The sequence below is a fragment of the Ranitomeya variabilis genome, chromosome 1 (genome assembly GCF_051348905.1).
Source record: "Ranitomeya variabilis isolate aRanVar5 chromosome 1, aRanVar5.hap1, whole genome shotgun sequence".
Classification (NCBI taxonomy): domain Eukaryota; kingdom Metazoa; phylum Chordata; class Amphibia; order Anura; family Dendrobatidae; genus Ranitomeya; species Ranitomeya variabilis.
Genome location: NC_135232.1, coordinates 657,245,907 through 657,266,122, shown reverse-complemented (window position 1 = coordinate 657,266,122; position 20,216 = coordinate 657,245,907). Strand labels below are relative to the sequence as shown.

Here is a 20,216-nt window from a genome sequence, read left to right as displayed (position 1 = left end):
TTTGGATCATGAGCTGTACCAAGCCTTCGCCATACTTTTCTCTTTCCATCATTCTGGTAGAGGTTGATCTTGGTTTCATCTGTCCAAAGAATGTTCTTCCAGAACTGTGCTGGCTTTTTTAGATGTTTTTTAGCAAAGTCCAGTCTAGCCTTTTTATTCTTGACACTTATGAGTGGCTTGCACCGTGCAGTGAACCCTCTGTATTTACTTTCATGCAGTCTTCTCTTTATGATAGATTTGGATATTGATACGCCGACCTCCGGGAGAGTGTTGGTCACTTGGTTGGCTGTTGTGAAGGGGTTTCTCTTCACCATGGAGATTATTCTGCGATCACCCACCACTGTTGTCTTCCGTGGGCGCCCAGGTCTTTTTGCATTGATGAGATCACCAGTGCTTTCTTTCCTTCTCAGGATGTACCAAACTGTACATTTTGCCACTCCTAATATTGTAGCAATTTCTCTGATGGGTTTTTTCTCTGTTTTCACAGCTTAAGAATGGCTTGTTTCACCTTCATGGAGAGCACTTTTGACCGCATATTTACTTCATAGGAAAACCTTCCAAATGCAAGCACCACACCTCAAATCAACTCAAGGCCTTTTATCTGCTTAGTTGAGAATGACATAATGAAGGGATTGCCCACACCTGTCAATGAAATAGCCTTGGAGTCAATTGTCCAATTACTTTTGGTCCCTTTAAAAAACAGGGTGGCACAGGTTAAGAAGCTGAAACTCCTAAACTCTTCATCCAATTTTAATATGGATACCCTCAAATGAAAGCTAAAAGTCTGAACTTCAACTGCATCTGAATTGTTTTGTTTAAAATTAAATTGTGGTAATGTCTATAACCAAAATGAGAAAAATGTTGTCTCTATCCAAATATATATGGACCTAACTGTATCTCCCAGCTCTCGGCAGCCATCTTACTCCCCAGCAAAGCACTGCTTTGCTCCCGCCACCTTCTGCATGTGTCAGCAGCTCTGGATGCCGGTCTTCCCCTACTCAGCGCCACCTCTTCAGCTACAGGAGGGAAACATTGCGGGACACAGGACCTGGGTAAGGAGACTGCACTAGGTACTTCCTTGCAGCCTTTCTCCCCATCGCTTCCATAGCAGTTTTTTAACTTGTATTGGGGTACATCATGTCGCAGTGAAAAACTAAAAAGACTGCAAAAGTACATACCACCTTTTTCACTGCGTGTACCACCTGCCAGGCTCCTCTCCCTCTGCCTCAAAGCTCCCCTCTCTGCTCAGCCTGTGATACCCAATGTGCTCAGGAGCCCTCCGCCGCTACCGACCCCAGTGCATCTAGTCCCCCGGAGTGGGCCGCGTCACTGTCACAATCCATGGCTTCGTTGGCCAAAGCGATTGAATCCTTTCAAGACCCCTCTGGGGAGCGGGGCAGTCGTCTACCTGTGTTAAGAGACCCCTCCCTTACAGGGGAATCATCGGCCAGTAAGGGCCGCTCTCACCTGAAGGAGGTACAGACATCCAAAAAACTGATCCGCACTACCTCTCCTGAGCATTCACGCCATTCAGCCTCTGGTAGCTCCACTTCTCGCTCACCCTCTCCAGAGGTTCGCAGCGATCATGACTCTTGAGTATGAGTCTGAGGCATCCTTGCACCCGGATTCTCCGGAGTTTCAATCGACTGTGGATTTCCTCATTGAAGTTGTCAATCACGCACTAAAGTTTGACGACGACCCTAGTTCGGCTCCGGATCATGCGGTGTCTTTTAAAAGAACCAAGCGATTCCATCGGGTGTTTGCCTCTCATCCTGACTTTATAGACATATCCGGTCGCTCCCTGTGTCGCCGGACTAAGCGCTTTACGGGAAAAAAGTCCCTGGAAACAAAGTATCCCTTTTCCGCAGATATTGTCAAAGATTGGACGGAACCTCCATTAGTGGATCCTCCGGTATCACGTTTGGCTACCAAAACGCTTTTATCCTTACCTGATGGGGCTTCGATTAAAAACCCCACAGACCATCAAATAGACTCCCTTGCTCGATCGGTTTATGAAGCTTCAGGTTCCTCCTTCTTCCCCCTCTTTCGCTGCGGCATGGGTCGCAAAAGCAATGGTTTTCTGGGCAGATGCCCTTGCAAAATCCATTCAGGACCAGGCTCTTCCGTCTGAGGCTGCAGATCTCGCCAAACAAATTGCCATGGCCAGGGACTTTGTGATTTATGCGTCTTTAGATGCAGCTTCAAACGCTGTCACCATTAGGAGAGCACTATGGCTTAGGGAGTGGCGTGCGGATTCCTCTTCTAAAAAGTCCTTTAATTTCTCTGCCTTTTCAGAGCGGACGTCTGTTTGGAGAAAAGTTAGACCAGCTTATTTCTGGGGCTACAGGAGGGAAAAGCAAATTCCTCCCCAGCACAGGCCTAAAACTGCTTTTCAGCGTCAGCAACACTTTCGCTTTCGGCCCTTTCGCAGTAGCCCATTCAGGTCTACCCTCACAACCTCGTCCAGATCAGGACGATCACCACGTGCAGAGAGAGAGAGCCCCATCCCTCATACAGGCCGAACCAGTCCTGGCGAGGTAAACCTAGGCAACCCAGAACCAGGGGAACCATGCCCTCCAGTTTCTCCTCAAAATGACTCGGGGAGTCTTCCAGTCGAAACCACCAAAGTAGGCGGTCGCCTGCTTCTTTTTCAGCATGTCTGGCTTTCCGTCATCCACGAGGAATGGGTCAGAGACCTGGTGTCTTCTGGTTACAAAATAGAATTCTCCGCCTCCCCTCTGGCACGGTTCTTCCCTTCTCGCCTCCCAAGTTCAGAGGCTCGGGCTCACGCACTTCACTGCGCCATCGAAACTCTCCGGTGAAACAGGGTCATTGTTCCTGTTCCAGAACACGAGAGATTCAGAGGTTTTTACTCAAACCTCTTCGTCGTTCCAAAAAAGGACGGGACGGTGCGCCCCATTTTTGATCTAAAGCTGCTAAACAAATTTGTCAAGGTCCGGCACTTCAGGATGGAATCCCTCCGGTCGGTCATTTCTTCAATGGAAAGAGGAGAGTTTCTGGCATCAATCGACATCAGGGATGCTTATCTCCATATCCCAATCTTCCCGCCGCACCAAAGGTTCCTGCGTTTTGCCATCCAGGAGGACCATTTCCAATTCACGGCCTTACCCTTCGGCCTCACCACCGCGCCCAGGGTATTCACGAAGGTCATGGCCATTCTTCACTCCCGAGGAGTGGTCGTGTTGCCATACTTGGACGACCTCCTGATCAAAGGACCGTCCTATCATGCTTGTGACACATGCGTCCGCATTACCTTGGATACTCTTTCACGCCTGGGCTGGCTGATAAAACTTGGACAAGTCCTCCCCCGTACCAGCCCAACGGATCTTCCTAGGCATGATCCTGGACACATCCCAGGGGCTGATCCTGCTCCCTCGGTCCAAGGCCCAAGCTCTCCAGCAGGGAACCCGGACACTTTGTCGTCCCGCCCCTCATTCTATCCGGCTTGCCATGAGGATCCTGGGGAAAATGGTGGCAGCAATGGAAGCGGTCCCTTTCGCCCAACTTCATCTCCACCCCTTGCAACAGGCGCTGCTAGACAATTGGGACAGGAGTCCCTTATCCCTCGATCGGCCATGTCCTTTTGTCCCCGCGGATCAGGCAAGCGCTCAAATGGTGGACTTTGGATTCGTCACTCAGCCAGGGAAGGTCTTTTTCTCCCAATTCACTGGCTGGTGGTGACTACCGACGCCAGTCTCCTCGGTTGGGGAGCAGTATTTCGCCACCACACTGCCCAAGGGCGCTAAACGATTCGGGAGTCGAGACTTCCGATAAACATCTTTAGAGATTCGAGCAATCAGATTTGCCCTGAGACTTTTCCACTTCCTCCTCGCGGGTCACCCAATTCGAATTCAATCAGATAACATCACAGCGGTGGCATACATAAACCATCAGCAGCAGGGCGGCAATGCGGGAGGTGTCCCACATTCTCAATTTGTCCGAGAACAACCGCTCGATAATTTCTGCATTGCACATCCCAATCGGTGAGAACTGGGCGGTGGATTTTCTCAGCCATCAGGGTCTCGCCTCGGGAGAGTGGGAACTCCATCCGGAGGTCTTCCAGCAGATTTGCCTCCGCTGGGGGTCTCCGGGCGTGGATCTGATGGCGTACAGACTGAACGCAAAGGTTCTCAATTTCATAGCACGATCTCGGGATACTCAGGCCATCGGGGTAGACGCACTCGTATCCCCATGGCATCTTTTCCATCTCCCGTACACGTTTCCTCCGCTTCCCTTAATACCGAAGGTTATCCGGAAGATCAAGATGGAGGGGGTTCCTCTGATCCTAGTCTCCCCAGATTGGCCACGTCGCGCGTGGTACGCGGAGCTAGTACAACTAGTCTCCGACGTTCCCTGGCGGCTACCAGATCGTCCAGATCTGCTTCGCCAAGGGCCGATCTACCACCAGAGCTCAGGGCCCTACATTTAACGGCTTTGCTGTTGAAACCTGGATCCTAACTCAAGCTGGTTTCTCCCAGGAAGTTGTTTCCACCATGGTTAGCGCTCACAAGACATCATCCGCTCGCATCTATCACCGCACTTGGAAAGCCGCCTTCTCATGGTGCAGGCACCACGGACGTTCTCCTCTCGTCTTTTCAGTTCCCTCCATTATCCATGTTGTTCCAACGTAAGATTGCTTCTAACTTGCAAGTCAGAACTTTCATTCAGTGGGTCTCCCACATAGTACCCCCCTATAGGATGCCGTTAGAGGCCTGGGATCTCAATTTGTTCCTGTGTGTTCTTCAGGAGTCCCCTTTTGAACCTTTGCAAGATGTTTCGCTGACTGTTCTCTCCTGGAAAGTTACCTTCCTTGTGGCAGTAACCTCTATCAGACGAGTCTGAGTGGCTGCCCTGTCCTGCTGGGCGCCCTTCCTTACCTTCCACCAGGACAAAGTGGTCCTTCGCCCATCTCCGTCCTTTCTACACAAGGCGGTTTCACCCTTCCACCTTAGTGAAGATATCGCTCTTCCCTCTTTCTGTCCACAGCCAAGACATCGGGTCGAAAAGGCCCTTCACACCTTGGACGTAGTAAGGGCTCTCAGGAGGTAAATTTCTAGAACTGCTCCTTTCCGTAAGTTGGACTCCCTCTTTGTGCTCCCTGAGGGTCACAGAAAGGGTTTAGCCGCTTCAAAAGCCATGATAGCCAGATGGATCCGGTCAGCTATTCAAGAATCTTATCGGGTCAGGGGCAGACCTATCCCGGCGGGGATAAGGGCACACTCAACTCGGTCGGTGGGTGCTTCCTGGGCCATTTGGCATGAGGCGTCAGCAGAACAGGTTTGCAGGGCTGCAACGTGGTCCAGCCTGCATACTTTCTCGAAGCACTACAATGTCCATACTCAATCATCTGCTGATGCGGCCCTTTACAGACATATTCTGCAAGCGGCTGTAGCGCATTTATAGTCAGTTGGTACACGGAGTTATTCAGTTATGTTGTTTCCCACCCAGGGACTGCTTTGGGACGTCCAATGGTTCTGTGTCCCCCAATGTGGCGAAGGAGAAATAGGGATTTTTGTGTACTCACCGTAAAATCCTTTTCTCCGAGGTACTCATTGGGGGGCACAGCTCCCACCCTGTTAGCCTTGTGGCTCGTTTCTTTTTGGCTCATTGCTTACTCTGACATATTGTACTCTAATATGTTATATGTTGTTAATGATCTCCTACTGCTTTTACACTGAACTGGGTCTCTGGAAGCCAGCATGTGTGTATACTGCAGGGGAGGAGCTAACTTTTTTGTCTCAACTTAGTGTCAGCCTCCTAGCGGCAGCAGCATAACACCCTTGGTCCTGTGTCCCCCAATGAGTGGCTCGGAGAAAAGGATTTCTCTATCGCCTCTCATTGGGGGACACCGGAACCATGGGTGTATGCTGCTGACACTATGCACAAAAAAAAGTTAGCTCCTCCTCTGCAGTGTACACCCCACCGAATGGCATTATGCACTTCATTTTAGCTTAGTGTCAGTAGGAGGTGGACACGGGTCTCTCATTAGACCCTTAACTACCTCAATGTGTGTCGTTTTTCTTTCACGTTTTTCCGGAAGGGATACAGGGTGAACAGTCAAACCAGTAATCCCACAATACGGACTATCAGTACGGCGTGTACTGCCACCCCGTATCTTCATAGATCCCTCAGCAGGACCATGATCTTAGCACACAAGCATTCTTAGAAGTCCGGTCCTAGCTCCGTCCCCCACCCACTCGCCCACCAGAGCCTGTCGGTTGGAGGAGACGAGGACGTCCATCACCAGCTCCCTGGACGTCTCATACCTTCCTTGGATTAAGGTTAGTAACGGACGACGTTGGATGTGTGAGGTGAGTATTTCCCCACCCGTCCCAGATTAGGCAATAGGCGTTTAGTATAGGGTGCAGGTTACCTTTTGGCCTGGTCGTCTGTTATGACCTGGTGGTTGAGGCCACACTGATATGACCTGGTGGCTAAAACGCAACATGGGACGAGCTCTGAGAAGGTGGTATCTCTACTGACCGCAGTTCCTAATCCTAACAACAACACTAGTAATAGCCGTGGGATGTTCCTGACTCTCCCTAGACACCTCTTCACAGCCTAAGAATTAACTACCCCTAAAGAAGGAAATAGAAAGCTATCTTGCCTCAGAGAAAACCCCAAAAGGAAAGACAGCCCCCCACAAATATTGGCTGTGAGTGGAGAGGGAAATGACATACACAGAAATGAAATCAGTTTTCAGCAAAGGAGGCCAATACTAAACTTGATAGACAGAGAGAAAAGGATACTGTGCGGTCAGTATTAAAAACTACAAAAATCCACGCAGAGTTTACAAAAATGAACTCCACACCGACTCACGGTGTGGAGGGGCAAATCTGCTTCCCAGAGCTTCCAGCTAGCCTGAATATGACATAGTGACAAGCTGGACAAAAAGAGACATATTTGCAAAGTAATAATGTCCAAAGCAAATGGACGAACAAGAACTAGCAGAACTTATCTTTTGCTGACAAGGACAGGCCATATGAGAAATCCAAGGAGAGATCCAAATCCAACCTAAGACATTGACAGCTGGCATGAACTAAAGCCCAGAGCAGGTTTAAATAACAAACCCAGGCAAGGCGATCAGTGATGGCAGCTGTTACAGCTACCTAACGGAGCAGCAGTTCCACTTGAAACCACCAGAGGGAGCCCAAGGGCAGAGCTCACAAAAATACCATTAGCAACCACAGGAGGGAGCTCCAGAACGGAATTCACAACAGTACCCCCCCCCCTTGAGGAGGGGTCACTGAACCCTCACCAGAGCTCCCAGGCCGATCAGGACGAACCAAATGGAAAGCACGAACCAAATCGGCAGCATGAACATCGGAGGCAACAACCCAAGAATTATCCTCCTGGCCATAACCCTTCCACTTGACCAGATACTGAAGCTTCCGTCTCGAAAAACGAGGATCCAAAATCTTCTCCACCACATATTCCAATTCCCCCTCAACCAACACCGGAGCAGGAGGATCAACGGAGGGAACCATAGGTACCACATATCTCCGCAACAAGGATCTATGGAACACATTATGAATGGAAAAAGAAGCTGGAAGGGCCAAACGAAAAGACACCGGATTGATAATTTCAGAAATCTTATAAGGCCCAATAAAGCGAGGCTTGAACTTAGGGGAAGAAACCTTCATAGGAACATGACGAGAAGACAACCAGACCAAATCCCCCATACGAAGCCGGGGACCAACACACCGACGACGGTTAGCAAAACGTTGAGCCTTTTCCTGAGACAACGTCAAATTGTCTACCACATGAGTCCAAATTTGCTGCAACCTGTCCACCACAGAATCCACACCAGGACAGTCAGAAGGCTCAAGCTGCCCTGAAGAAAAACGAAGATGAAAACCAAAATTACAAAAGAAAGGCGAAACCAAGGTAGCCGAACTAGCCCGATTATTAAGGGCAAACTCGGCCAACGGCAAAAAGGTCACCCAATCATCCTGATCAGCAGACACGAAGCATCTCAAATAGGTTTCCAAGGTCTGATTGGTTCGCTCCGTTTGGCCATTTGTCTGAGGATGGAATGCTGAAGAAAAAGACAAATCAATGCCCATTCTAGCACAAAAGGACCGCCAAAACCTGGAAACGAACTGGGAACCTCTGTCAGACACAATTTTCTCCGGAATACCATGCAAACGAACCATATGCTGAAAAAATAATGGAACCAAATCAGAGGAGGAAGGCAACTTAGGCAACGGTACCAAATGGACCATCTTAGAAAACCGGTCACAAACCACCCAGATGACAGACATCTTCTGAGAAACAGGAAGATCAGAAATAAAATCCATGGAAATATGCGTCCAGGGCCTCTCAGGAATAGGCAAAGGCAAAAGCAACCCACTGGCACGGGAACAGCAAGGCTTAGCCCGAGCACAGGTCCCACAGGACTGCACAAACGAACGCTCATCCCGCGACAAGGAAGGCCACCAAAAGGACCTAGCCACCAAATCTCTGGTACCGAAAATCCCAGGGTGACCAGCCAACACCGAACAATGAACCTCAGAAATTACCCTGCTAGTCCATCTATCAGGAACAAACAGTTTCCCCACAGGACAGTGGTCAGGTTTATCAGCCTGAAACTCCTGAAGTACCCGCCGCAAATCAGGGGAGATGGCAGAAAGAATCACCCCCTCCTTGAGGATCCCAGCCGGCTCAAGAACTCCCGGAGAATCAGGCAAAAAACTCCTAGAAAGGGCATCAGCCTTCACATTCTTAGATCCCGGAATATACGAGACCACAAAATCAAAACGTGAGAAAAACAGAGACCACCGAGCTTGTCTAGGATTCAACCGCTTAGCAGACTCGAGGTAAATCAGATTCTTATGATCAGTCAAGACCACCACGCGATGCTTGGCTCCCTCAAGCCAATGTCGCCACTCCTCAAATGCCCACTTCATAGCCAACAACTCCCGATTGCCGACATCATAATTACGCTCAGCAGGCGAAAACTTTCTGAAGAAAGCACATGGTTTCATCAAAGAGCCATCAGAATTTCTGAGACAAAACTGCCCCTGCCCCAATCTCAGAAGCATCAACCTCAACCTGAAAAGGGAGAGAAACATCTGGCTGACGCAACACAGGGGCAGAAGTAAAACGACGTTTAAGCTCCTGAAAGGCCTCAACAGCCGCAGAGGACCAATTCATCACATCAGCGCCCTTCCTCGTCAAATCGGTCAGAGGCTTCACCACACTAGAAAAATTAGCAATAAAGCGGCGATAAAAATTGGCAAAGCCCAAATATTTCTGAAGGCTCTTTACAGATGTAGGTTGAGTCCAATCATGAATGGCCTGGACTTTAACAGGGTCCATTTCAATAGCCGAGGGAGAAATAATGAAACCCAAATAAGAAACCTTCTGAACTCCAAAGAGGCACTTAGACCCCTTCACAAACAACGCATTAGCACGAAGGACCTGAAATACCATCCTAACCTGCCTCACATGAGACTCCCAATCATCTGAGAAAACCAAAATATCATCCAAATACACAATCATGAATTTATCCAGATAATTCCGGAAGATATCATGCATAAAGGACTGAAATACCGATGGAGCATTAGAAAGCCCGAATGGCATCACAAGATATTAAAAATGGCCTTCGGGCGTATTAAATGCTGTTTTCCATTCATCACCTTGTTTAATACACACGAGATTATACGCCCCTCGAAGGTCGATTTTAGTAAACCAACTGGCACCCTTAATCCGAGCAAACAAATCAGAAAGTAAAGGTAAAGGGTACTGGAACTTGACAGTGATCTTATTGAGAAGGCGATAATCTATACAGGGTCTCAAGGAACCATCCTTCTTGGCAACAAAAAAAAATCCCGCTCCCAATGGTGACGAAGACGGGCGAATATGCCCCTTCTCCAAGGACTCCTTTACATAACTCCGCATAGCGGCATGCTCTGGCACAGACAGATTGAAAAGTCGGCCCTTAGGGAACTTACAGCCAGGAATCAAATTAATGGCACAATCGCAGTCCCTATGAGGAGGCAGGGAACTGGACTTGGGCTCATCAAATATATCCTGGAAATCCGACAAACTCAGGAACTTCAGAAGAAGGGACGAGGAAATGGACATCAAAGGAATATCACTATGTATCCCCTGACAACCCCAACCAGTTACAGACATAGATCTCCAATCCAGCACTGGATTATGTACCTGTAACCATGGAAAACCCAGCACAACAACATCATGCAAATTATGCAACACCAAAAAGCGAATATTTTCCTGATGTGCTGGAGCCATGTACATGGTTAACTGTGTCCAGTACTGAGGTTTATTCTTGGCCAATGGCGTAGCATCAATCCCCCTCAAGGGAATAGGACTCTGCAAAGGCTCCAAGGAAAAACCACAGCGCTTGGCAAATTCTAAGTCCATTAAGTTCAGGGCAGCGCCAGAATCCACAAATGCCATAACAGAAAAGGACGACAATGAGCAAATCAGGGTAACAGACGAGAAATTTAGGCTGTACAGTACTAATGGTAACAGACCTAGGGACCCTCTTAGTATGCTTAGGGCAATCAGAAATAGCATGAGCAGAATCACCACAGTAAAATCACAGGCCATTCTGACGTCTGAATTTCTGCCTTTCTGCTCTAGTCAAAATCCTATCACATTGGATAGGCTCAGGACTCTGCTCAGGGGACACTGCTATATGGTGCACCACCTTGCGCTCACGCAAGCGCCGATCAATCTGAATGGCCAAAGACATTGACTCATTCAGACCAGCAGGCGTAGGAAACCCCACCATAACATCTATAAGGGCTTCAGAAAGACCCTTTCTGAAAATCGCTGCCAGGGCATACTCACTCCATTTTGTGAGCACCGACCACTTTCTAAATTTCTGGCAGTATACTTCTGCTGCTTCCTGACCCTGACACAGAGCCAGCAAAGTTTTTTCTGCCTGATCCACAGAATTAGGCTCGTCATACAGCAATCCGAGCGCTTGAAAAAATGCGTCAATATTAAGCATTGCAGGATTTCCTGGCTCAAGGGAGAATGCCCAGTCCTGTGGGTCGCCACGCAGCAAAGAAATAACAATCTTCACCTGCTGAATGGGGTCACCAGAGGAACGGGGTCTCGGAGCAAAAAACAATCTGCAATTATTTTTAAAGTTCAAAAATTTAGATCTATCCCCAGAAAACAAATCAGGAATAGGAATTCTAGGCTCTAATACCGGAGTCTGGACAACATAATCTTGGATACCCTGTACCCTTGCAGCGAGTTGATCCACGCGCAAGGACAGACCCTGAACCTCCATGTCAGCACCAAAATCCTGAACCACCCAGAAATTAAGGGGAAAAAAAAGACAAAACAAGCTGCAAAGGAAAAAAAAATGGCTCAGAACTTTCTTTTCCCTCTTTTGAGATGCATTTAACACATTGTGGGCCAGCTGTACTGTTATGACCTGGTGGTTGAGGCCACACTGATATGACCTGGTGGCTAAAACGCAACATGGGACGAGCTCTGAGAAGGTGGTATCTCTACTGACCGCAGTCCCTAATCCTAACAACAACACTGGTAATAGCCGTGGGATGTTCCTGACTCTCCCTAGACACCTCTTCACAGCCTAAGAACTAACTACCCCTAAAGAAGGAAATAGAAAGCTATCTTGCCTCAGAGAAAACCCCAAAAGGAAAGACAGCCCCCCACAAATATTGACTGTGAGTGAAGAGGGAAATGACATACACAGAAATGAAATCAGATTTCAGCAAAGGCCAATACTAAACTTGATAGACAGAGAGAAAAGGATACTGTGCGGTCAGTATTAAAAACTACAAAATCCACGCAGAGTTTACAAAAATGAACTCCACACCGACTCACGGTGTGGAGGGGCAAACCTGCTTTCCCAGAGCTTCCACCTAGCCTGAATATGACATAGTGACAAGCTGGACAAAAAGAGACATATTTGCAGAGCAATAGAGTCCAAGCAAATGGACAAACAAAAACTAGCAAAAACTTATCTTTTGCTGACAAGAACAGGCCATATGAGAAATCCAAGGAGAGAACCAAATCGAACCAAGAACATTGACAGCTGGCATGAACTAAAGCCCAGAGCAGGTTTAAATAACAAACCCAGGCAAGGCGATTAGTGAAGGCAGCTGCCACAGCTACCTAAAGGAGCAGCAGTTCCACTCGAAACCACCAGAGGGAGCCCAAGGGCAGAACTCACAAAAATACCATTAGCAACCACAGGAGGGAGCTCCAGAACGGAATTCACAACAGTCGTCGCTGTTACATAGGCAGCAGGGATCTTAACTGCAGACAGCTTTTGCAGGCACAGACCCCCTCATCCGCGCGGCGGCAGCCTTTGCAGGCAGCTGCGCCCCTTCTCGCGCTGCTCCCCGTTTCCGGGGGCCGCACTTCTTACCGTCTTCTTACCGGCGCGGCAGCCTTTGCAGGCAGCCGCATCTCTTCGTTCCCGGCTGCGGCCGCACTGCCTTATGCCTCGGCGCGGCTGCCTTTTGTAGGCAGCCGCGCTGCTCCTTTTTTTCCGGCGGCCGCACCGTCCTTTTTTCTTCTCCCGGCGCTGCGGCCCTCTCCGGCGGCCACCGGCCTCTAATTTAGGCCCCGGCTTCTGCTCGGGCCTACTCTTCTGGTGCCGACTCCGCCCACTTCCTCTTCTCTCGGGCGGGCTTTTCTCCCGCCCGACTGTCATAGCCCACCCACCGGCGCCATCTTGGTGCTCCCCTACAGGCGGTTTAGCTCCGCCCACCACTCCTGTGCCCCTTCAGGAAGCATTTCGGTGCCACGATCGCCCCTCAAAGAGCGCAAATCCTGGCGTCCCCGGCTACCTTTCGGACGCCATCTCCCTGCTGTTGCCCGCATCTAGCTCCGGACCCTGAAGCCATCTGACTGACTCTCTTGAGGAGCATCTTCCACGCTGTGTAGTGGACGCCGAATCGTCTGCCGTGAGTAGCTCTGCACTGCAGACTGACACTCTCCTCTGCCCTCCTGTCCCCTAACCTTCTGGCATTACTCAGGGGTTCGTTCACCATGTCTAATTCTAAGGGAGGTCGCTCTCGTCCTCCTACTTCTTCCTCTACTTCCTCTGCCTTAGTCAAACACTTTGTGTGTTCGTCTTGTAACTGCAGGCTTCCCTCAGGTCAGTCCTCTCCCCTCTCAGGCCAGCAGCATCCTGATTGTTCCCACCGCCCAGGATCCCCCTGCGGCTCCGCTTGAGTGATAACCCCACCCCGGGCTGGGCTTCCACTTTGTCACAATCGGTAGCGGATCTAACACGGGTGTCCCAGACCCTTGTGTCTGTGCTTGATAGGTTGCCCCTGCAGACTCCTGCAGTAGCTAGCGGGTCGCAGGAACCTCCGTCCGAGCCTCCCATTATAGGCCGCAAAAGATCCAGACAGGAACGCCGGTCTGAGTCCTCTTCCTGTTCCATCTCGCCACACTGTCCTTCTCTGCAATCGGCTTCTCCCCGATCCTCCTCACCTGAGTCAGGCAAAGCTTTCTCTGATGCGCCTTCAGAGGATAATTTGGAGCTGGATTCGAACCAAATCACTAGCATGAGGGATATGGTTCAGAGTCTCATCGGAGCAATCAATCAGACCTCTGGCATCAAAGATTCCTCTACGGAACCCGCAGACCAGGCGGTTTCGTTTAGACGGTCTAAAACACCTACCAAGGTTTTCGCTCCTCATCCTGAGTTCGATCAGCTTCTGACCAGAGAAAGGGAGAATCCGACCAGACTTTTTCAAAGAGGAAAGCACCTTGGCGTCTTATATCCTTTTTCCCCAGATCTCCTCGCCAACTGGACTTCTCCCTCTGTGGATCCGCCAATTTCTAGACTTTCCACCAACACAGTCCTCCCGCTGTCGGGCGGAGCGTCTCTGAAAGATTCCAACAATAAATTCATAGAGTCCTTTGCTACGTCGGCCTTCGAAGTGGCCGCTTCTGCCCTATGCCCAGCCTTTGCTTCCACCTGGGTTTCGAAGTCTGTATCCGAATGGGCCAAACAACTCCGTTGGGGCATTCTGGCCGGAGCTCCACCAGAACAGCTGGTGGAACTTGCCACCCAGATTTCTCACGCTGGGGAATACTTGGTCTCTGCTTCCCTGGACGCCGCGTCTTGAGCCCCTCAGGCGTCTAGTAATGTTGTTGCCATCCGTCGCACCGCCTGGCTCAAGGCCTGGCAGGCGGATTTGTCATCAAAAAAGTCCCTTACCTGTCTGCCTTTTCAGGGATCTCGTCTCTTCAGTTCAAGCTGGACCAAATTATTAGACGCTACCGGGGGCACAAGCCCCCTTCTTCCCCACTCCAAGCCTCGCCGGCCTCCTCCTAGGCGGCAATTTTGGCCTTTTTGTCGCTTTGCGGAGTCAAACTCCTTTTCACAGCAGAGGCTGCAGGCACGTCAAGAGAAGAAGGCGGTATCCCTTAGACCCACTCCTTCCTGGCTTCCCCGCTACTCCCCAGGTAGATCTTTCCGGTCTAGGACTGGAAGATCCACCTCGGCATGACTCGCGGCAAGACTCCAGCGCACCTCCCAAGCTGGGCGGCCGTCTCCTTTTCTTCAGGGACGTCTGCATCTCCTCAGTGGAGGACGCATGGGTCAGGGAAGTGGTATCCTCAGGATACAAAATAGAGTTTTTCACGGCCCCGGGATCGTTTCTTCGAGTCCCGCCCTCCAAGAGACCCCGCTCTAGTTCCAGGTTTCTTTGCAGCCATCACTTCCCTCCTCGAATCCGGGGTAATCGTTCCGGTTCCAGAAAAAGAACGGTTCACAGGGTTCTATTCGAATCTTTTTGTGATACCGTAAAAAGACGACAAGGTTCATCCCATTCTGGATCTCAAATTGCTGAACAAGAGTTCGTCTGAGACCCTCCAGGATGGAAACCCTTCGTTCAGTAATTGCTTCCAAGGAGGCCCAGGAATTCCTGTGTGCCATAGATCTTCAGGATGCCTACCTCCACGTCCCGATATTCCCGGGACATCACCGATTTCTGCGCTTTGCGGTGCTCCAGGACCATTTTCAGTTCGTCGCCCTGCCGTTCTGTCTCGCAACCACTCCCAGGGTTTTCACGAAGATCATGGCGGCGCTGATAGCCATCTTGAGGGTCAGGGGACTGGTACTTTTTCCGCACCTCGACGACATCCTCATCAAGGCTCCGTCCTTTTCTCAGGCTCACGAGAGCCTGTCCATCGCCCTTGACACTCTAGCCCGTTTCGGGTGGCTTGTCAACAGGAAGAAATCCCGTCTTGTTTCTTCCCAGCGCCTCGTCTTTCTGGGCATGCTCTTCGACACTCGTCAGACCAAAGTCTTCCTTCCCGAAGACAAGAGATCCATCCTTCGTCGGGACGTACGTTTGCTCCAGAGTCCTCGGTTTCCCTCCTTCCGATCGGCCATGAAGGTTCTGGGGAGGATGGTTGCAACATTGGAAGCGATTCCCTTCGCCCAATTTCATTCACGACCTCTTCAGCAGGCCATCCTGTCACAATGGGACAGGTCTGTCTTCTCCCTGGATCATCCGATTCGACTCTCTCTCCCCTGGTCAAACGGTCACTCAACTGGTGGCTGACGTCACCTCTCATCTCCCAGGGCAGGTCCTTCCTTCCAGTTCACTGGCAGGTAGTGACGACGGATGCCAGCCTTCTCGGCTAGGGTGCGGTGTTTCTTCACCTGACTGTTCAGGGTCGTTGGTCGGCGCAGGAGTCTTCTCTGCCGATCAACGTCCTCAAGATTCAGGCCATCTTTCTCTCCCTTTGTCACTGGGAAAGGATTCTCAAGGGTCTACCTATCTGAATGCAGATGGACAATGCCACGACGGTGGCATATGTCAACCTTCGGGGGGGACTCAGAGCGCCTCAGCCGAGGTATCCAAGATCCTCCTCTGGGCAGAGGCAATGGTTCTGGTGATATCCGCGGTGCATATCACCGGCGTGGACAATTGGGCCGCCGACTTCCTTAGCTGCGAAGGTCTCGCGGCAGGGGAATGGTCCTTGCATCAGGAGGTCTTCCATCAGATTTGTCTTCGATGGGGGACTCCGGACGTGGACCTTACGACGTCCCGAATGAACAGGAAGGTTTCTCGGTTCGTCTCCAGTTCTCGCGACCCTCTCGCAGTGGGCGTCGACGCTCTGGCCCTTCCTTGGTCGCAGTTCGTGCTCCCCTATCTGTTTCCACCCCTTCCCTTGCTTCCCAAGCTGTTGAAAAAGATCAAGGCGGAAGGGGTGCCGGTCATTCTGATCGCCCTGGATTGGCCCAGGAGATCTTTGTTCGCGGAGATCGTCAATCTTCTCGCGGACGCCCCCTGGCGCCTTCCAGACAGACCCGATCTGCTGTCTCGGGGTCCGATCTGCCACCCGAATTCTCGGTCGCTCAGTTTAACGGCGTGGCTATTGAGACCGCAGTTCTAAGAGCGTCTGGCCTTACGGACCGGGTGATTCACACTATGATCCAGGCTAGGAAACCTTCATCTTCCAGGATCTACTATCGTACATGGAAGGCTTACTTCCGTTGGTACGAGTCCGACCGCGTTTCGCCTATGTCCTTTTCCCTGCCTTCCATTTTGGCTTTCCTTCAGGCAGCACTGGATTCGGGTCTTGCTCTTAGTTCCCTTAAAGGCCAGGTTTCTGTGCTCTCCATCCTTTTTCAGAAGACTTTTTATCTTCTCGGCCACAGGTTAAGACCTTCGTTCAAGGAGTAGCCTGTTGTGAAATCCGTTCTCGAACTCCCTCCTGTGGTAATGAATGGTACTTCGGTGAGTTCTGTCCGTGGACTCCCTCTGGTGGCTGTGAGTGGAGCTGCTGGTTCTGAGATTCCTTCTCCAGCTGCCCTCGCTTAGGGCTAGGCTGGATTCTCTATTTAACTCCACTCAGATCGTTATTCCTTGCCAGCTGTCAATGTTCTAGTACTGGTTCAGAGCTCTCCTGGATCTTTCTGAGGACCTGTCTACTTCAGCACAAGCTAAGTTCCTGCTTGTTCAATTGTTACATATGGTTTTTCTTGCTAAGTCCTAGTCCAGCTTGCTATCATGAAACTACCTGGCTAGCTGGAAGCTCTGGGGGTGCAGAGTGGCACCTCCGCATCGTGAGTCGGTGCGGGGGTATTTTTTGCACACTCTGCGTGGTTTTTGTAGCTTTTTGTGTTGACCGCAAAGATCCCTTTTCTATCCTCAATCTGTTTAGTTAGTCTGGCCTCTCTTTGCTAAAACCTATTTCATCCTGTGTTTGTGATTTCCTCTTATCTCACAGTCAATACTTTTGGGGGGCTGCTTTTACCTTTTGGGGAAATTTCTCTGAGGCAAGTGAGGCTTTGTTTCCTTTCTTTAGGGGTAGTTAGCTCTTAGGCTGTGAAGAGGCGTCTAGGCAGAGTCAGGTACGCTCCACGGCTATTTCTAGTTGTGTTGATAGGAGTAGGATTTGCGGTCAGCAGAGTTCCCATTTCCCCAGAGCTTGTCCTGATTCCATGTTTAACTTTCAGGTCATTCCTGGTGCACCTAATCACCAGGTCCATAACAGTAGCCCATGCTGTCCCTCCGTACAGGGCCCCTGTGGATTCATGGGATTTAAATCTTGTGCTGGACGTTCTGAGGGGTCCCCCCTTTGAGCCTCTCGGGGAGGTCTCCCTGTCAGTTCTATCTTGGAAGGTGGCCTTTCTTGTGGCCATCACTTCTATCCGCCGAGTTTCTGAGTTGGCGGCCCTTTCTTGCCGACCTCCTTTCTTGGTTATCCACCAGGACAAGGTGGTCCTCAGGCCTCCGCCTTCCTTCCTTCCTAAGGTGGTTTCCAATTCCACCTCAACGAGGACATTGTTTTACCTTCCTTTTGTCCAGCTCCGACTCATCCTCTGGAGCGATCGCTGAACAAGCTGGACCTCATCAGGGCAGTGAGGATCTACCTGGCTAGAACGGCCACTTTCCGGAAGACGGACTCTCTTTTCGTCATTCCTGATGGCACGCGTAGAGGCCTGCCAGCTTTCAAGGCGACTATTGCTCGCTGGATCAGAACGCCAATTTTGGAGGCTTACCGGGTCAAGAACAGAGTGCCCCCTCCTGGGATAAAGGCTCTCTACCCAGGCAGTCGGCGCCTCTTGGGCGGTACACCACAGGGCTTCCGCCATACAGCTTTGCAAAGCGGCAACCTGGTCTTCCATCCACACGTTCGCCAAATTTTACAAGGTCCATACCTACGCTTCGGCGGACGCCAGTCTAGGCAGAAGGATCTTGCAGGCGGCAGTGGTGAGTCCTCTGACCTGATGGAAGTCTGTTTTTCCCACCCCAGGGACTGCTTTGGGACGTCCCATGGTTTCTGTGTTCCCCAATGAGAGGCAAAAGAGAAAACAGGATTTTTGGTTGCTTACCGTAAAATCTGTTTCTCGGAGCCTTCATTGGGGACACAGCACCCTCCCATATTATTCAGTTTCTGTTGTTCTGTGTTCTATGACTGTTCTCATGTTTACAGTTCTCATGTTTGTGGTTATGTTCAACCTTATTGTTTTGTCTCCTACTGCTTTCTCACTAACTGAAGTGCATAATGCCAGTCGGTGGGGTGTACACTGCAGAGGAGGAGCTAACTTTTTTTTGTGCATAGTGTCAGCCTCCTAGTGGCAGCAGCATACACCCCATGGTTCCTGTGTCCCCCAATGAAGGCTCCGAGAAACAGATTTTACGGTAAGCAACCAAAAATCCATTTTTTACGGTGAGTACACAAAATCCCTATATTATAACATTTATCAGTTATAATTGAAATATGAGACAAAATACGATTAGTTGGTGACTGTGACTGATAAGCTGCATCGTGACCTGGTAAGTGTTCCTATTATTTTAGGAGATTGTATCACTAAACCTGCTTTTGTGTTTTAGAGTGAGAAGCTGTTACTTTATGATACGGTCCAATGCGAATTAGAAGAGAAAATTAGAAGACTGGAGGAAGATCGTCACAGTATTGATATTACCTCAGGTAATGGACACTGCTGGAGCCTTTTCTTCTTTGTATTCTTGCACCTGCTTCTAATTGTCAGCATCAGTCACCTCTGGCCCGTGCTGTGGGCTGCTCATATCTGTCCGACTTCATATCTGGTATTCCTGTGTCCAGTAGTGGAGCCAGCACTGTAGCTTGCAATGTAATACTGGGTTCTGCAGGCTGAGCCTGGGATGCTGCAAGGAAGTCCAGTACAAGGACTGCGGATGGTAGTGCAGCTGTTAAGGAGTATAATGTGCCATGCAAGTCGCCCCTCTAACATTGATGCAAGTTAAATCTGCAACAAACAGAGAATTTTGTGGATTTAAAGGGGTTTTCTGGACTTAAAGGAACTGTCAGCACAGAATGACTGTTCAAACCAGGTACAGACTTGCTGTGCTTCATGGTGGGGCTAAACATTTAAGTGCACCTTCCCACCCGCTTGTTTTCTCTATATCTCCATTCCCGCCTTTTCTCTGATGGCTGTGGCTTCATAGAGTCACATAGGAAGGTGCGCCGAGCCATTTCACCATGCCAAGGGTGCTCTGAGCGCCTATACTTGGAGTGAGCAGTCATTCTGTGCATCCCTTTAAATAAGTCTGCCCAATTGTAAAAGAGTGCAATGTGTAAACTTTCATCATTTTCCTGTACCCCCCAAAGACACAGGAGAAGTGTCACATGTGACCGCATGTTTGCAATTAATGTATGCCAGCTAGTAGGATCCCAGAAGGTTAAAAGATCTGCGAGCTTCTCGTCCAGTGGAATCACACTACTGATCCGCCCGATGGACCTGTAGTCTCCCCAAAACAATCCGCCCCTCTCTATAAAGTATGTTTCATTCTCAAAGCCTAGAGAATAGACAATGAAGATTGGAAACGAGTTATCAGAAAATGATCTATTTTCAAATTGGGTTTTTGTTAAATGAAGAAAAAAAAATATTAAGAAAAAACAATCTCACAGAAGTTGACTTTTTTAGCAGATTCATCATCATCTTCAGAGGCAGGCTGACAATAATAGGTATTGCCTCTATATAGAGTAATTATCACATGATCCAGAAATATCGGACGATGTCACAGCTCACCGCCTTCCACTTCCTGCACAATAACCTATTCCCAGATCAGATCATGATCAGAGCATACTTGTATACAAAGGAATAGGGCCTGAGTCAGTCTTTTGTCTCCACCATTGAAGTAGCTGTCTGTATATCTGTATTTTTTTTAATATAGATTTAAAAAAAATAAAAATACAAAATTTAAGCAAGAAACCTGATG

At 49.7% G+C, this 20,216-nt stretch overlaps 1 protein-coding gene across 1 annotated transcript in view; it reads left to right on the top strand.

Moving 5' to 3' along the window:
- Positions 1-20,216, top strand: part of BRMS1L (BRMS1 like transcriptional repressor) — a 78,939-nt gene that overhangs the window by 31,875 nt on the left and 26,848 nt on the right. Inside the window, exon 5 of the mRNA XM_077262686.1 lies at positions 18,849-18,945. Within this exon, the coding sequence (XP_077118801.1) occupies positions 18,849-18,945 (97 nt within the window). The remainder of the gene's footprint in view (positions 1-18,848; positions 18,946-20,216) is intronic.